Here is a 19,563-nt window from a genome sequence, read left to right as displayed (position 1 = left end):
CAGCAGTCAACAGTGTGTGGAGTGTCACGGGGTGTGACCCTGAGTTCCTAGCACCCCTAAGGACACCTCTAAAAAAAGTTAAAAAACTGTCCTTCAATACCAAAACATGTGGAAAGACATTTGTTCTACCAATTGTCAACCTCTATTGTGTGAAAAATAAAGATGTAGAAATACATATGAGTACATTTAGAAAGACAAAAAATATTGTAAAACCATATTTTAAAATATTTTTTAAAATCGAGTATAAAACAGTTTTATTGATCATGACCTACATCTGAAAGAGTTTAATTTTCTCACTATGAAATTAATGTATGTAACAGGTAATTTTGTGATAATATTAAATAACAAGATTTTTTTAATTAATAAATTTCATGATTGGTAGAGAAATTTTTAAGTGAATGACAATTTTGCTTCTTATAAGGAATAAATTTTGAACACAATTCTTGCAGCTTTTCAGATGAATGTATTTAGTATTCTTAATATAAAATTTAAAACATTCACACATATTTCTGAAAGGTGAATCATTTAAAAATTATAGAATTTAACAATATTTTCTAGTACAGAAATATTTGTAATACAAGAAATAAGTAAGCATAATTTACAAATAAATACATACAGAAATATCAATAAAATATAACTGATAACTCCAGTACATAAAATACCTCACCTCAGCACTGTAATACACATTAAAGGTTATCAAATAACCTTAAATTATCACTGTCCTGTCACTGTCCTCCCGTTGTTCATCGATTTGCTCAAGCGGGCCCAGTAACGTCTCCATTGGAGACTTCGTTGTTACTGTGTTTGGCATATCGAATACGTCACGGGGAGCTTGCCAGGCTCTGCCGTGCGGGCCAGATACTCTCGGTAGCTTGCCGGGCTCTCCGAGAGGGGCGGAGGAATCGAACTCAGGTCAGCCATGTTGGCTGCGTGCAAGGCAAACGCCCTACCACTGTGCTATCGCTCCAGCCCCACCTTAAATTATATTTTCTTCAATTGAATGATATTGAAATATAAAAAGTATTTAAAGTACAATACTAGATTATATTAAATGATCTCTATGTCCCACATTTTACACCCAATGCTTTTAAATGGCTATTTAAAAGCTATTTAAATGACTGTTTTCTCTTAATAGGGATAATATTTATTTTAACTTAAAAATATGCCACATAAAACCTATATTCTTTTAATTGATTCAGGTTTAGTGATGCCAGAAAATAATTGCCTTTTCTGAAAAAAAATACACACTAAATGAACTCCAATGAAAACATAGTTAAGATAGTTGAACCCTGACTTTAAATGGAAATATTAAACTATCTTTAATGTAGTTCAGAAATTAGTATATTATTATTTTTAAAAGTGTGAATACTTGATATAGGGAAAATGAAAAGATATTTTCTTCTTATTAAAAAATCATGGTTTCACTAAAACGTGAATTTGTAACTTTTTCAAATTTACTAGATAACTTTTATAAAAATAAGTTCATTTCCTTAGGAAAAAAGACTGCCAATTGGAGTATCTTCATTCTGGACAAACAAAAAGCTTTTTCTTCTGGGTGAAAAAAATGAAGTTCAGTCCTGGTTATATGACCGTTCACTAATTCAAACAAAAACAGTTGTGCTTCTAACCAGCATAGACTGAGATGGAATCTAGAAACTGTCACCCAAATATTCAGATTCACAAGCAAAGGTCAGTGATCAAGAATTAGACTTGCTATATCACTTTCACTACCAGTTAAGGTATCTGTCCAAAGAGAGAGCTATACAATGTGTTCTTCAGTCCTGTGATATCACCTCTCTCTAATTACATTCTCAGGAACATTTGCGTTTATATTTAAACTCAACATCGTTTAATGGTGGTAAAATGCCTAAACCTGCACGGGACTGGTCCAAAGGGGGACATTTAACAGGGTTTTCCACCAGCTCTAGCTCAAAATAGGTAAGCATCAAAATCAAAAATTGCTTGATTTCCAGGACAGCAAATATTCTTCCAGGACATATTGTGGCTCCTGATCCAAAAGGCATATAATAATATTTTAACCTGTGTCCATTTCTGTAGAAGGCAGTCTTTATCTTCCCATCTTCATCAAGATAGCGATCATATTTAAAAGTCTGAAATAAAAATATAAAAAAAAACCTCTATAAGCTGTTTCTTTTTTTTTTCCTTATTTTTAGGGGCTGGGGAGAACATCCAGAAATTCTCAACTCTGTGCCAAGGGATCACTCCTAGCTATACTGGACCATACCCAGTGCTGGGGATTGAACCTGAGTCGTCTGGGTGCAAGACCATCACCCAACCCTGTACTCTCTCTCCAGCCCCCAAACTACTTTAAATGGAATGTGCTTCCTCCTTGACCTAGAATATACAGAACAGCTTTCTTTTTAATGGAAGTATCATTGCATTACAATTATTTATATTAAAAGTTCTTAATTGATTGAGGTTTCATGATTTATAATACTGCCATTAATAGTTTCCCACGTATAATTCCAACATGCATCACCAGTACATCACTATACCAGCATTATAATATATAGTTATTGTGGGCCAGAGTGATCGCTTAGCAGGTAGGGTGTTTGCCTTGCACTCGGCCAACCCGGTTCGCCCTCTCAAAGAGCCAGGCAAGCTAACAAGGAGTATCCCGCCCATAAGGCAAAGCCTAGCAAGCTACTCGTGACATATTCATATGCCTAAAACAGTAACAAATCTCACAATGGAGACAAATCAATGAACAATGGGAGGACAGTGCTACATAGTTATCATGTGGGTACCATTGAAAATCAATGCATGCTTTTTCCCTAACTTTCCCCTTCTAATCTTCTGGCTTAACATCTTCAAAATCCAATCCACTAATTGGTCAGTTGGCAAGTACCCAAGGAATAAGAATTTAACATTCTCTGTGAAAATAGCGCCTTCTATCCTTACTAGGTGACTAATATCTGGCAGAAGCAGATCTTTAAAAAGGTTCAGAACAAAACTTAGGGCTGGAGCAATACACCAGGTAGGGTTTTTGCCTTGCACGCGGCTGACCGGAGTTTGATTCCCTGCATCCCATAAGGTTCCGTGGGCACCGCAAGGAGTAATTCCTAAGTACAGAGTCAAGAGTAACCCCTGAGCATTGCCAAGTGTGACCCAAAAAGCCAAAAAAAAAAAGTTCAGAACAAAACTAAAAGAGATGGTGTATCTGTCTAACTTCTGGCATTTGGGTTTAGGCATTTTTAAGGAGAAAAAAAAGCAGAAGACTTCTTAAAAGACCCCAAACTACAAATATAATTGAAATTGAGCACATATTGTGTAGTAAAATTAATATCAGGAATAAAAAGATTTAGCCCATTATATCCAGATTCTCAAAATATATAAATATTGGACATGATGAATGAGACAATCCTTATGGCTTCGATGTTTAAAACAACTGTGCAATGGGAAACTTCCATTTTATTTCTCTCTGGAGAGATAGCACCCGCATATTAAACTTTGATAGTCACTTACCAAAGGGTCCGGATAAATTTCTGGATCTAAATGCATTAGTTGTGGATAAAGTGCTATGATGTCATCTTTGCGAATATTAAAGGAACCTTCCTGAAGGTGCAAAGTGAAATCCTCTTTAGCAGGCCGAATGTTCAGGGAGGCACTAGAAAGCCTCAGAGACTCCTTGATGATACTGTCTAAACATTTTTTTAAGTGAGAAAAAAGAGACAAGGAGGAGGGAAAGAAAGAAGAAAGAACAAATAGGGCATTTAAAGACCATATAATCTAAGGTCAAATGTTTCTAGAAGTCTATAACACAAAGCTAGACAGACTATGGGCAGCTGGTCAGACAAATATTTACCAAGCTTTTTTCTGTTACCACTATGCTAGTCAATCATTCACTTGTATCTGAATGTATGTTTTGTTTCTGATTTTTAACCAGCTCAGAGGCTACTCCTGGCTTTGTTCTCGAGAGATTATTTAGTGCCAGGGACCGAACCCAGCTCTCCCCCTCATAGATTGTGTTCACGTTAACCCAGCGGATAGTCTCCCTGTCCCTAACTGTACTTTTGTTGTCATTGTTGCAGTGCACAGGGATCAGTGCCTTCATTCAGGGTGATTTTTGGAATCCATAGAGCATATAATACTCTATGACTTAAGTCACATATTGACTCATTATTATTCAATCTGATTATCTGAGTTAATAATTTTTAATAAAGAAAATATTCTTGGTCACCAAGAGAAACTAGACTTTCAGAATTTTTTAAAAAAAATTTATTTTTACTTTTTCTTGGGGGGTGGTGAGGCATACCCAGCTGTGTGGGCTCACTCCTGGCTCTATGCTCAGGAATCACTCCTGGCAGTGTTTGAAGAACTATATAGGATGCTGGGGATTAAACCCAGGTCAGCTACATGCAGAGCAAGCACCCTACTTTCTGTCCTCCAGTCCCAATAATTTTATTTTTTATATGACACTATATATTTATTGTAATTGAAAATTCAATAAATCACTTTGATGTGTATCATCAATTTCTAACTTAATATGCCTATAATTATTTTGTTTTGTTTGTGGGTCACACTCGGCTGTGCTCAAGACTTACTCCTGACTCAGTGCTCAAGGATCACTCCTGGCAGGCTTGGAGGACCATTTGGGGTGGTGGGGATTGAACCTGATCTGCTGCCTGGTTGGCTGCCTGCAATGCAAATCCCTACCCTACCATACCCTACCTTATCACTCCTTCCCAATATGCCTACAATTCTTTCACTCAAAAATTATTTTCCTTATGTTTCAGGTAGTTGATGTTTCCATAAGTTCTGATATTTACAATAATGTTTCTTAAATGTTTCAGTGTTTACAAGAACCTGCTTTGATTTTTAGATTGTCTGATTATTTATGGTAATACTGTGCTGTCTGACAAATTTGTTGGGGGATACTATTTAGAATAACCCCCACAGAGTTAAAAATCTATACATTTACTGAGAAGGTTCAATCTGACATACCAACACCTATCTTTTATAATTGTCATGTGTTGGATCCTCACTAAATTAATGGGAGTAAAACCCTAGCTATTAGCTCTTTGTTTTACAAATAAGAAATAAGCCTCCCCAAAGTCAAGGGATAGGCCCAGATTCTCACAGGCATGAAGAGCCCAAGAAGGAACTGCAGCTTATCTCCTTTACTAAGATAAACTATCCCTCAAGTATACATTCATTTCTTTCTTTGAAATTAACAAAGAGGAAAGGGAAACTTTCCTGAGAAAAATAACAAAGACAAAAGGGAAACTTCCCTAGTGTAAAAAATATATAGTACTTTTATATTTCTATAAGATACAGAAAACTAAAATTAACCAAAATAATCTTCAACCCCAACTCTTGCAGCTAACTTTCTTGATGGCACCCATTGATTTTAAGAATGTTAACAGGAGCTGGAGCCATAGCACAGCGGGTAGGGCGTTTGCCTTGCACTAGGCCGATCAGGGTTTGAATCCCAGCATCCCATACGGTCTCCTGAGCACTGCCAGGAGTAATTCCTGAGTGAAGAGCCAGGAGTAACCCCTGTGCATTGCCGGGTGTTACCCAAAAAAGCCAAAAAAAAAAAAGAAAAAGAATATTAACAATATGCTTCTATTAAGTATAAAACTTGTGATAATAGTAAAACCCAAGGAAACAAAGCAGGGTAGATAAGCAGTTGAGAGAATGTGTAAAATCAAGTGTCTTAATTAGCACTGTGTCCACATTCTACTCTAGGCTGTAACTCAACTAAGTGCATTTGCATTTGCTACAGGTTTGTTATAAGGATCAAATGGGGGAATCCATCTGAAACACTTAACAACATGCCCGGTACAATTAAGTTCACCACTATAATGCTGGTCACTGTCTGAAGAACACAGTAAATGGGATATCACTTAGTATTACCTAGCACAGTCATGTCATTCAGTTGTGTTGGACTCAAGGAAATAGGATGGTCCCAAGAGCTGATGTTTTGACCAGCATTCTCCAGAGTTTTCTTCACTTCTTCTGTAGCTGCTTTCAATGCTTCGGGGTTCCTGTTAAAAATTAAGAGAAAAAATTAGATGTGCAAAAGTGAAATTTTTGTCAAACTGCGTGTCTACAAACAAATAGAGATTTGCTCCTTTTAACCAAGTACCAGAGAAGGTGGGAAAGGAACAGTCTCATTTGCCTTTTATTCTGTTTCATAATTGCGTTTATCTCCTTATGTATTACCAACAGTTACTGCTTTAAAGGAACCTTGCTATTTCGAAGTCAAAGTTTGGCTAACCAGTTATAAATAAATGTTTTCTTAAAAAAGATTAAATGGTCAAGTTATTCATAAGTGGGAAAAGGGAAGAAGAATTGGTTATTTAAGTATTATAAATTGCTGGCTGACAGGCTAGAGAGGCAGTACTTATGTGCCTTGCATGTAGCTGACCTCAGTTTGTTCCATGGTACATGGTCCTCTGAGAACCACTGAGTGTAGACTTATAGACCCACTGAGCACCCTTGGAATAGCCTGGGTAGTTCCAGACACACAGGACCCAGGAAACAGCCTATATCCTCAGTCCCACACTGAACTGTCAGTCTAGTTGTCTGAGAATTGTTGGGACTGGTCCCCGGGTCCCCTGGGTATTGCTTGGAAGTCCTCACCAAAAAAGGGGAAATTTGAATTAACTCTTAAAATTCATACTATGATTTCAAATAAAAATTTACCTAACAAACATTGTACATTATTGATATTTACATTATATTTATCTTGTAATTATATTATAACTTGCTATACCATTTTGACTTGTAAAAAGACTGGTGATTCATTTTTGTACTAAGTTTACTGAATTCTCAGTTTTATGGGATCAAATACATAAGGCAAAAAATGAAGCTTGAGAAATATTTGATCATATTTATGTGCCTGCATAAAATGTCTGCTATCACCTAGATGATATTAAATTGATGTTGCAACCTTACTGTAGATATATCAATTTATTTGAACAAAGTTTACTTAAGTAAAAACTGTGGAAGATACTTTGTATTTGAGATTAAGTTTAGAAATGGAATTTTTATATTTACAATTATTTTAAAAATATTTATGTGCGTGATGCTTGGTAATAAACTCATATCCTCATACATGCAAAGTATATACTCTGTCATTAAGCTACATTCTACCCCCAAAATAGTTTTTATATTAAAGATATAAAATGATCAATTATCAATGAAAAACCTGATATTCTCAATTGAACAATTATATTCTACAAAGGAACTAATTTTCTTCCCGAGTTTAGGAAAAGGGGCCATATCTGGTGGTATGCAGAACTTACTCCTGACTCTTTGCTCACTGATCACTGCTGACAGTGCTCAGGAGACCATACTTGGGGTTGAGGATTGAGTCTGGATCAGCTACATGCAAGACAAGTGTCTTAACCCCTGTAGTATCTCTTGGCCTCCTAAACTTCCAATTTAACTGGAATAATTCAATAAATCATTTCATTGCAAAATCTCAAACAATTAGCACTTGGGGGTGAATCTATGTTGTATAAGATACAATACATAAAGTTTTTTTTCTTTGCATATAGTTTTAAAGGCAAAATTTCATCCATAATAAATAATTGCTTAATAAATAATGTATGATATGACTGCTCCATAGATAACAGAGTTGGCGAAACAGTAAAAGTAATCACTAACTGAGAGAGGAAACAGTACACAAATAAGTAAGGCAAAAGCACTGCCTCATTTTCCATTCACAGGTTAATAAGCCATAACTTAAATACACCTACAAATTTTTTTTCCTCATGAATTCTGGATTCATAAACTTTTAGGGTCAGCCTTGTTTAAAGGCAAGGATTTTGCTTTAGATTTCCAGGGTAATTTCCAGCCCTCATTCTTTTCCCTAGCCTTGACTCTGCTTCTCTAAGAAGCATGTTCCACTGCTTCTGTTTTTGTGAGAATTGGATGATTTGAGATGTATGAAGCATAGGGGTAAATATTATGCGCTAAAGTGATAGCACGAGAAGGTTCTACAAATGGTTCTGCTCCCGACACCACCCCATTCCTCCCACCACCACCATAATTGAAAATCTGTTTTCTACTAAAATTTAAATGGGATAAATTTAAGTGGATAAGCTGTTACTTACCTAATCATATGAAACAAGCTCCAGAATGTAGCAGGAATGGTGTTTGCTAATGAAGCCCAGAGTAGAGCGACGTGTGACTTGGCCTTCTCCATGTCATCTAAGGTAGACAGTGTGTCATTCATAAACCTTATCAGTTCTGACATGTGGTATCTTTTCCCCAGGTTCTCATGCTTGAAGCTCTCTTCCAGTTTTTCCCTGGCGTGATGTGCAGTCTTGAACATGTGGATGGGGAGACCTGCTACCAAAGCTGGAAAGATTTTGTCAAATTCCTTGAAGTTGTCAAGGTGATTACGAATAAGTGCTTTTTGTGTATCTTGCCCTGTAATATCTCTGCCAAAGAGTGTTATATATCCAGCTTCAAACATCACTCGGTAACAGAAGGAATACAGCCCTTCTGTTCTCCACATGGGCTGTGAGTTAGGGATGACTTGAAGTCTCATGACCCGTTGGAGGTTTTCCATCATTGTTTCTGTGAGGGAATTTAAGGCATCACCCTGTAGGGTCTTGATTAAAGTCTTGTTTATGTTTTCAGTTGTGTCTCCATCATTTGGATCAATGCTTCTGTGCCCAAATGCCTAATAACAAATAAAATGCATGGAAAAAAATTAAGCCTGACCAGATGGCTTAAAGGCTAAAATATATTGTATTATTTTAAATTTTAAATAAAATGATTTTTTATTTGTTTAAGAATACAAAATTGTTTTTTCTATCTTCTCTTCTCACAATTTTACAGTGCTCACAAATGAATGACCAAATCATACCCTTTTTAAAAGGGCCAGATTTAAATCCCTTCTCTTCATTGTGAGCCTCCCCAACTACTACTTCGGGCATAAATTTCTTATTTTTCTAATGCCACTGCATTTATTTGTACATTAATTTGGCACTAATTAATATATCTTAGCAAGGTTTTAAGCTACGTAGTGGCAGAGACCTTGTCTAATTTCTTTACAAAGTCTCAGTAAATATCAGTCAATTTGCGTATGGAAGATACTATTGAATCAAAATTATCTAGTTTTATAAAAATTATATAATAATGAAAGTGTCTGGTCATGTCTTTAACAAAATTAAATAAATATGTGTCATAGGTGTGATTAAATAAGTGTTAGGATTGCATTTCCACCTTCCACAAGCACTATGGGTATTGTTCAGATATTTCTGGTCTGACTGTATTTGTACATCTTACTCTGAGTGCCACCTTTTTAAGTAACGCATTCTATTTTTATATGACTCTCATTAGCTGGTTAAGAAATAGCAAGTATAGGGGCTGGAGCGATAGCACAGTAGGTTGGGCATTTGCCTTGCACGCGGCCGACCTGGGTTCAGTTCCCAGCATACCATATGGTTACCCAAGCACCACCAGGAGTAATTCCTGAGTGCATGAGCTAGGAGTAACCCCTGTGTATCAATGGGTGTGGTCCCCAAAAAAGGCAGAAAAAAAAAGAAAAGAAATAGCAAATATAGATGGGTGGAGAGATAGTATAGCAGGTTAAGTGCTTGTCTTCCATATGACTGACCCAGGTTAGATTCCTGTCATCCCCTATGGTCCTCCAAGCACTGCCAGGAATAATTCCTGAGTATAGAGCCATGAATGAACCTGCAGACTTGATGGGTGTGGCCAAAAAAGAAACAAAACAAAACAGACAAACAGAAAATCTGGGCCAGGGAGATAAATCAGCATGCTGCAGTCCATGCTCTGCATGCTGGAGGTTCTATGCCCAGTACTACATGATCCTCTGAGCACTGCCAAGAGCAAGCCCTGAGCTCTCAGCAAGAAATAGTCCCTGAACACCAGATATGACCACAAAAACTAAAACTAAAATTGGTTATTCATATTCTAGATATTAAATACAATTAGTATTAATACATTATGTCTAGTCTGATCTAAGACCCAACATGTCAGAGTAATTCTTCAACATCTATATCTGTAAATATACTAAAATAATTAAGTATAATAATAAACAAAATGGCAGAAAATGAAGAGAATTGTATACAAATAAAGGCTAATGCAATATAGGTTACCTTTGCAGAAGTAGTAAAGTGAAATTTTTTCCAGTCAAAATATTTCCCATGGCATAATACTTTCTGGTATGACAAGGGATTTGTTACAAAGTGGACATAGTTTCCCATTAGTTTGCAGGTGAAAATATGACCATGTTTCCTTTGATTTGCTTTCAGGAACTCAAGAGGATTGGCACCAAATTGCAGAGCACATCCAAAATATGGAATTAACCCATTCTCCAGAGGTGGTTCACCTATTTGCCTGTAAACACAAATTTATGATAGATATAAGAAATTACATACTTTTTAAAAATTTAAATCAGATTTGCCATTGACTTTAATCGTCAAAATACTATCTATAGTTTCACTGTCCTCCTGTTGTTCATCAGTTTGCTCAAGCGGGCCCAGTAACATCTCCATTGGATACTTTTGTTGTTACTGTGTTTGGCATATAGAATACAATCACGGGTAGCTTGCCAGGCTCTGCCGTGAGGGCGAGATACTCTCGGTAGCTTGCCAGGCTCTCCGAGAGAGGCAGAGGAATAGAACTCGGGTCATCCATGTTGGCTGCGTGTAAGGCAAACACCCTACCGCTGTGCTATCATTCCAGCCCTATCCAGTCCCTGCTCCTTTACTATATTAGAAGTAACTTTAAAGTAGTAATATGTCATACTGGTAGCACTGTAGCACTGTCCTCCCGTTGTTCATCAATTTGCTCGAGCAGGCACCAGTAATGTCTCCATTGTGAGACTCGTTGTTACTGTTTTTGGCATATCAAATATGCCACCAGGAGCTTACCAGGCTCTGCCATGTGGGCGGGATACTCTTGGTAGCTTGCTGGGCTCTCTGAGAGGGATGGAGGTATTGAACCCGGGTTGGCTGTATGTAAGGCAAATGCCCAACCCACTGTGCTATTGCTCCACCCCTACATCATACTAGTAGAAATGATGTCATTAACCCCATGTACGCTTACTTTCCTCAAACATTGATGGTCTAATATGTTTACCTTTCCCAATGACGGAAGAAAAATGCCAAAGTTAAAAAATTCTTTCCTTAGGGCAGAAATAAAGTTAAGTATATATATGAGGTGTGGGCCTCAAGCAGTACTAATAAGACCTGGGGTTACTCCAGAGAAATTTGGCCAACCATATCAGGAGTTAGGGGAATCATCAGTCCTTGGCATCCCAGTAAGTTCCCCAAGCACCAGAAGTGATTCCTGAGTACATAGCCAGGAGTAAGACCTGAGCATTGCTGGGTGTGACCCCAAAACCAAAAAAAAAACTCCCAAAAGAACCCCAATACCCCTTAGTTTTTGGCCAGGAGTTCAGGAATTTAATGATATGCCTGAGGATGTGGTGCTTCTCTGGTTATGCAGGTCCATAGACCACCATTGCAACCCTGGAAGTGCTGGGGGGCCTTCAGGACCACATCCGGTAGTGCCGGGGATGGAGAGTTCTGAGTATACATTCAGAAAATGTATACATTCAGAAATATCTGGTTGGTCCTGTGTGATGGGGATTGAAGCTGCGCTGTCTATACGTATCTCTAACTCCTGCACTCGCTCTCCAAACCGATATAGTTTTCAAGTGTCATTTAATTATATTTCTCAAACTATTTTATTTTACCATTTCCCTGTTTGTTTGGGGAGCTACATATGGTGGTGCTTAGTGGCTACTCCTCACTCAATGCTCAGGCATCAAGCCTGGGGTTCCGACATGCAAATCACAAGTTCAGTCTCTTGAACTTTCTCCCCAGTTCCTGATTGTTTTCTGTAATTGTATGAGATACTGCATAACACAGAAGATTATGGAATTGAAATTTTCAGAATCTGCCTAGTTTATTTTACTATATAATGACAGTTGAAGAGATGTGGAATCTCATCTGAGAAATTAACTTATGATAGTTAAATTAAGTGTTGATAGGATCAATTTTAGTCCTCTTTCATGTTATTTAAATGTTTTTAATTTATAATATGAATATTAATTTTCCAACATAAGCCACTGTCCACCTTAATATAATATCATATAAAATATTTGTTTTTATTTTACTTAATTAATAAGTTATTTAATTGAAACTAGAAAGTATCAGGTCTTAAAAAAATATCTTAAGAAACAAAGAAGTTTGCAAAAGGTTGTAAAACACTTAGAATCTACATAGCTGAACATATTTTGGTAAATTCTACCTTTGGGAGGTGAAAATAGAGATATTTGCATATCCACCTCTAAATACTTATTAAGCTAATCAGAAAAACTATGTCTAGCTAACCATGGGAACTTATTGTATTCTTATACAAATTATAATGGAAAAAATACTAATGAGTGTACCACATTTAGTAATTTCCCAACTCACATTGCTTTATTAGCATTTATAGATAATCAAAGAGTCATAACAATTATCAATAAAGACTCTACGTTCTTGTCCATACTATACAAAGCATAAAAATGACAAAAGAGCATTTATTTAGTCAAAACCTCTGTTTGATCCATACAACAGAAAGAAACCCTTCTTAGTGCAGTTTCATTTAGCATTTGAATCTTTATTAAAATTAATTTCCATTATGCATAAAAACTACAAACGTCTTATAAAATTTATGACATTATGTTTATCAAAAGTATACATTTTTATGTTATCAGTGTATGTCAAAATTAAAATCACATGTGTTAGATGTACTAGATACCACTTTTAAAATTAAAATTAAATCTCAAGAATTAAAGAAAGTTAAAGCCTTAAAATTAAAATTAACATATAAAAATTAAAAAAGTCAAAACATTCTCAAACTTTTACATTGAATTTACAAATCTTATTTTTTCTGGTTATAATTCTAGTAACTTTTGTATATAATAAGAACAAATAGTTTCACAGAACGTTTTGATTAGTTTTGAATCAATTTAAGTTGAACAATCTAAACTTAAACAATTGCTCTCATTTCTAAACTTAATTAACCAAAATTCTTTATACATTTTTATCTGCACTTATAAAGTTAATGTATTCCATTTTTGTTTAACTATTCAAGTATTTATGTATCTGGGGAAAGTTAGAACCCTACCAGGCAAAATCATTTCTTAAAACTTAAATGTGTAGGAAGAAAATACAATATTCATTTCTATATGGAGGTACAGATTACCACACTGATTAAATAGTAGTGATCAATGTTAAATAAGTGAATAAATTAAAATGTGGTTTAAAAATAAAGCTTTACTTACCTTCTTCTCTTTCCGAGAACAAGCCACAAACAGCAACACACAGCTATAACAACTCCCCAGATCAATGACATGGTCAGCATATTGCAAATCTAACTTAATCTTCTATGCTTAGAAAGGTAAGAATGCAACTAAATAGGGCCTCCACCTAGACTTTTTATATATGGTTGGATCTTGCACTTGAGTGACCAAAGTAAACAATTATTTGTTCATCTTATTAGAAAAAAAAAAATCAAATGTCCTTGAACTAAGTACACAGGTATCAGAAGAGCTTCCAAAACAATCAGAAAACTGCAATACTCAGTAAGTTGAAGGTCTCTCAAATGAATGTTGACTTAATGTTTGGACTTAAAGCCAACAGATATCACAACAGGTATTACAAGTTTAGTATGCTTATTAAAAGTTTGAAAACTCTGTTCAGAATGAGTATATAAAGTGGACATGTAAATCTGATAACGGAAAAAAAGATAAGCATAATTTATTTATCAAGCCAGTGGTCTCATGACTTTGAGGAAGAAATCAGTTTAAATGATTTAGATGAGATTGAGTGACTAAGTTCAAAGGAAAGAGAACTGGGTGAAAAGTTTCTACTGTTTCATGTTTCAGTGTTTTTTAAAAATTAGGAATATTTTACTGTACATAGTAACATGCAACTTATCAAACATTTCAAGATAGGTAGTGTGCCACATGAATTTATCTTCCAGATAAAAACACAGTTTATTTATTTATTTATTTATTTATTTATTTATTTTATTGAATCGCTGTGAGATACAGTTACAAAGCTTTCATGTTTGAGTTTCAGTCTTACAATGATCGAACACCCATTCCTCCACCAGTGCACATTTTCTACCGCCAATGTCCCCAAGTATCACACTGCCCCCCTTCCCAATTCTCCTTCTGCATCTATGAAATAATGCAGACAATTTCCTTCTACTCTTTCTCTACTTTTGGGGCATTATGGAAAAACACAGTTTATTTAAAACATCAAAACTTCCCGATTTTTTTTCTAAAAGAAAAGTTGTATGAGCCTCTCTACTAAAGTAAAATAGTTTCCTTTTTAACTAATGTATGACTAGCTGAAACAAATCTGGTAGGAAGTGAAAGTCAGTTCCTAATTGATCTTCTTTACTACTTCCCACTCAAAAGCAGTACCTCTTAATTATTTGGCACACATCCTTCTTCACTTCTTAAGTCTCTGCACACATACATATTAATTGAGCACCGACTCTGTGCCAAAGATTCTTCATAAGTATTCTGGGAAGAGGAGTTAACAAAATGGAAGATCCCTTATGCTAATGAAGGCTGTTTTAGTACAGAAAGGTAATTAAATATGTATTAGGAACAAAATCACATGTAGAGTGCTCATGGGAATGAGAACAGGACGAAATTTCTTCTTATTTTCCCCCATCAGCCCTAGCTCTAACCTGATAAGAAGACGCTGTTGCTTGTTTGCCTGCTTATTTGGAGACATGAATGAGTCTACCATCCTCTCAAGTTGGTAGTGCCTGCATAAACCCTTTTGTTTCTTGCATAAACGCTTGTCTCTTGAATACTGGCCTTAAAGTGGTAAGCACCAAACTTGGGTTCTGTAAACAGAACTTGGCAGAGCAGCCAGGAGCCAACAGTTGCTCTCAGCGTGGTACTGGCCTTCTCCCTGGTTCCCATGGATCAGAGTGGCTGCCTCCAGCACCTACTAGGGCTTTCAGGATCAAATTTGTTGAGAGCTGCGCTGGTTGCCTGTGCTGGTATACACAAGCAAATAATCTCGGGTTTGTGGCATTCAGACTTTTTTTTTTTTCATTTGAGGTATCAAAAGAAAACTGTCTGTCCTTTCCATTTGGAGGTTTTTGTTTGTTTTTTCTAAATCAGGGCTTTTTGCTATCTGGGATCTTCAGGGCCCTGAGGTACCTACAAGGTGAATTAGCAGACTTTGTAAATCCTACCTCTCTCCTCCTTGGGAAGATTTGCATTTGAAGGAGCTCCATTTGTATCTGTATTTTGAATGCCAATGCTGCTTTTTGTTGTTGAGTTTGGACTTGTGTTGGGAATTTGGTTTTGTTCTGTTTGTGTCATGATGCATTTTAGATTTGGTTTTTACCTGTTTGTTTTAATTTGCAGTGGGAATTTCAATCTCAGTATCATCTGGAAGGCTCCTAAGTCATTCACCTTTAGTTTTGTGTAAAGAAAATGATTTTGTATTGAAAACATGTCCTGTATATGTGCTAGATTACTATGCTATTTTAAAACTAGAATTGTTTTTTTCAATGTTTATTTTGGTAAATGGCATGAAATAACCTATGTTCGGGTTTTTATGTTATAGCATAGCAAGGACTCCTCTCAATAGAGCTGCTTAATCATGGAGAGGGAATTGGAAAGGCTTGACTTTTCTCCCCAGTAGTAAAATCTGGAGAGAAAGAGATGAGGATAGAAATCTTAAGGAACGGGGTTGGAGCAATGGTACAGAAGGTAGGGCACTTGCCTTGCATGCGGCCGACCTGGGTTCCATTCCCAGCATCCCATATGGTCCCCTGAGCACTTCTAAGAGTAATTCCTGGGTGCAAAGTCAGGAGTAACCTCTGAGCATCACTAGGCCTGACCCAGAAAGCAAAAAGAAAAAAAAAAGAAAGAAATCATGTACCTCTTGTGTATATCCCTGTGTCACCTCAGCAGAAGCCAGTCCTGACTTTGCTGGTCATCTCACTTCAGGCAACAGCCTCCCTCTCAGCTGAGGGAAATGTTCACGGCTCTTTCCTCAGTACCACAGAGAGCTGGGAATAGTGCTGTTCCCCTGTTTAGCATGGCTTATCCTTTTGAAGCCAGGAAATTGATATTTGAAGAGTTTTAAAAACTACTGTAAGTGTAAATCAGTTAGTAGAAATGAGAAAAATAACTGAGTACAAGGAGAAAAAAATAATGTATTTATGATGAGACAAGGCACGGAAATAAAAGTGTTTTTGTTAAAAGTGTTTGCTCTCAAGGTAAAATTGGTCATTTCTAAAATGATAACGAGAACTAGTTGCTGCCCCTCCCCAACAGGTCTGTGTACCCGCTTGGCGCTCACTCCCCACCCAAACTCGGGACCACCAGGACCGGGCTTGGGGCATCTGCCTCCACTTCAGCAGGGAGCTCCAGCCCAACTAGTCCTTGCCCCAACAGGTCTGTGGAGTAGCATTTGGACTGGCTGGGGACGTGGCCAACACTTTAGGGGCGTGGCCTTCTCAAGTGGGCGTGGCGTTCTCTGAGGCGGGTGGTAGCCCACAGTTTATTTCCTGCTCAGAGCACTGGACTTTGATCGCAGCCTTCATCACCTAATTATGTGGAAAAATTCCTGGCCACCTCAACTATAATACAACAATAATCCACTGGCCTACTCCAATTCTAAGAAACGACCAGTACACAAGAAGCTATACAAAGCCCAATATTAAAGAGCACCTCCTCCTAAAATGATAAGGAAAGCAGAATATTAGAAAAGACAAACATTTGTCTCATGATTTATCTGAATTAAAATTAAGCTAAAATTTAGAAATATAAAACAGCATCGGTTTCCTCTAAATTGTTTTCAAAGATGGATTTTAAAGATACTAAAGTATAGAGACTCTGTTTTGACCATCTGAGCTACATATATGACTGAATATTATAAAACATCTGAAGTTTTGTAAAAATTTTGTTTTTACTATTTATCTTAAAGCTGAACAAAATGCTCACTAATCTTGAGTATGGCAATCTGACTGAAAAGCAGGGCAGATTTGAAGTCATTTTGTTCATTTTTTTTTTGGTTTTGTTTTTTTTGTTTTTTTTTTTGGGGGGGTCATTCACACCTGGTTGTCCCCAGGGCTGCTTAGGGATTGCTCCTGGCAATGCTTAGGAGACCATATGGGGTGCCAGGGAGATAAGCCAGGATGTCATGTGCTTGTGATGTAGGCAGGCAGGCAGATAAAGAAGGCCCTCATCCCAAGGCAATGACAAAAAACCGGCCTTGCAGAAAACAGGAGGAAAACAGAAACTAAGACCTGTTAAGACCTTCACCTCTGTACAGCAACAGGCCCAGAGAAGCTCCTGCAGAAACAAAAAGCCAGAAAAGGAATTTCAAAGAAGACCATCAACACTCCAAACCCTCTTGGTAATCTCCCTAGCAATGGTCTTTTACCTAGGTTGGAGAATCCCTATGAAGGCAACCTTGAACAAAGGAAGGACGCCTATATGCTGCCCAGGCCCATGTGCTGCTTGTGCCCACATGACTGAGTACATGTGGCACCCGAGCACATGTGTCATCCACATCTCCCCTCTTAAGATGTGTACTTTCATGCATTTGTTTGTAATGCTGGGGTGTGTGTAGGAGCCCTCTCCGCCCTTGGAGAAGCCCCGGTTCTCTCTCTCTTGAGCATGTTACTCTCCACTCTCACTTTCTCTTCCTCCTTCCCTTCAAAACCTCCAAATATAATCTGTTTTACTTCACTGCTTGTCTGTTCCTAAAATTCTTTTCTACGAGGTGAGACAAGAATCCAGTAACCCAGTAGGCCCCAGGTGGCGGAGGTAGATCAGAAGAAAGCGCCTGTTCCCCTCTTCACATGTGCCACCCATGGGACCTACATGCTTCACTTTCAAGAGAAGTCACTTTCCTACTGTAATATTTCTCTGGGTCCACCTACGTTAATATTTTTTAATTTCTTACTTTGTTTTTTATCAATTGTGCTTTCCACATCGCAGACACATTTAGAAAACCATAACTCATGGTGAAACACTGCTATCCAATTTATCTGACACTGCTAAATTAATAGACTAGTTCTTTTACATAGTCCACAATATCTATGATTGGACACAGGTACTATGTTGGATAGCTAATCCATAAATATGGTTATGCTGGGACCTAGAATGTGTCTCAAGTGCAGAGCATATCCCTTGTGTATCGGAGGCTTTAGATTCCATTCCTGGCAGCTAATGCCTTACCTCCTCCACTATACTGCAAAGCTTGACCCTATACGCAACATTTTTAAAGTGAAAAACAAGATAACAAAATATTGACCATATTGATCTTTCCACAGTGGGTAGGGCTTTTGCATTGCACGTGGCCAACGTGGCCGACAATGGTTCGACCCAAGTTTGATTACTACACCCCTCTCAGAGTGCCCAGCAAGTTACTGAGAGTATCTAGCCCAAACGGCAAAGCCTGGCAAGCTACCTGTGACGTATTCGATATGCCAAACACAGTAACAACAAGTTTCATAATGTTACTGGGCCCGCTTGAGCAAATCAATGAACAACGGGAAGACAGTGACAGTGACAGTGATTGATCATTCCAGTGCATTGCATTGTGAAGAGCTACAGCTTCCCCCAAAGATTTCCATAGTCCTCAACGCTGTTTTATTCCCCCAACCAAAACCTTTATTCCCATTTTATAATTTAAGTTCAAATGAACTCCTAAACTTTCAAATTGTCTCAAGTTACCTCTTAGTACACTAAATACACAACTGTATCATTGTATTACTGTCATTGCTGTCATCACTGTCATCCCGTTGATCATCAAATTACTTGAGCGGGCACCAGTAACGTCTCTATTCCTCCCAGACCTGAGATTTTAGCAGCCTCTTCTTACTCGTCTTTTCCCAATGATTGGAGTCTCTTTCAGGGTCAGGGGAATGAGACCTGTTGTTGTTACTGTATTTGGCATATAGGATACGCCACGGGGAGCTTGCCAGGCCCTGCCCATGCTCACGGGATACTCTCGATAGCTTGCTGGGCTCTCCAAGGGGTATATATATATATATATTGTGATTGATTGCCTACTGTCTGAACCCCATAGATATTGCGTAGTAATAGTGGAAAATGGGTAGAAAATGTCTTATAATAGGTCCGAAAAGCAGCCTGGAGCAAGGCGGTAGTTGGGTAGTGGAGGTTGGCTACCATTCCTAGGGGCAGGGAGAGCTCGCACCCGCCCCACAGCCTGGCGTGGAGTCCAGTGGCATGGTTCTGGGAGTCTCCTTTTATACCCTCATCTAGGAGGAGCATCCTGGGTTCTAGAGGGTGGCCGATGAGGAGATTATCTTTTAATTTTTTCTCGTTATCTCTTAGTACACTAAATACACAACACATAAATATAATTTCAAATCTTAGAGTGCTGTCTTCATCTTTTTAACATAGGTATGCAACTTGTGTTCTTTAATAACATCCAGAGATGCTACAGTCTTTTTATAGTCTCAGAACTAAGTATGATTTGATTTACTTTTATCTTATATTCCATATTCCAGATTTCCTTTTCATGTTTTGTTTTTTTGTTTAAT

At 37.5% G+C, this 19,563-nt stretch overlaps 1 protein-coding gene across 1 annotated transcript; it reads right to left on the bottom strand.

The window, feature by feature from the left end:
* Window positions 1-237: 237 nt before the first annotated feature.
* On the bottom strand, window positions 238-13,424 carry LOC130022423 (cytochrome P450 7A1). Its single transcript, XM_056113196.1, has 6 exons — window positions 13,289-13,424; window positions 10,107-10,347; window positions 8,088-8,662; window positions 5,881-6,011; window positions 3,487-3,662; window positions 238-2,111 (listed from the first exon to the last, which is right to left on the bottom strand). Exons 1-6 carry the CDS (start codon window positions 13,366-13,368, stop codon window positions 1,812-1,814), a joined length of 1,503 nt encoding a protein of 500 aa, XP_055969171.1. The 5' UTR covers window positions 13,369-13,424; the 3' UTR covers window positions 238-1,811.
* Window positions 13,425-19,563: the final 6,139 nt, after the last annotated feature.

This window comes from Sorex fumeus, unplaced genomic scaffold, assembly GCF_029834395.1.
Source record: "Sorex fumeus unplaced genomic scaffold, SorFum_2.1 ptg000002l, whole genome shotgun sequence".
Lineage (NCBI taxonomy): Eukaryota > Metazoa > Chordata > Mammalia > Eulipotyphla > Soricidae > Sorex > Sorex fumeus.
The sequence above is the reverse complement of the archived record's forward strand: the minus strand, read 5'-3'. Positions and strand labels throughout refer to the sequence as shown.

Coding starts and splice junctions, on each gene's coding strand:
- LOC130022423 (XM_056113196.1), bottom strand. CDS start 13,368: ATGCTGACCATGTCATTGATCTGGGGAGTTGTTATAGCTGTGTGTTGC. Junction 8,663..10,106: donor ACTTTACTACTTCTGCAAAG/GTAACCTATATT, acceptor ATTTGTTATTAG/GCATTTGGGCACAGAAGCAT. Junction 3,663..5,880: donor GAATGACATGACTGTGCTAG/GTAATACTAAGT, acceptor AAAAATGTTTAG/ACAGTATCATCAAGGAGTCT.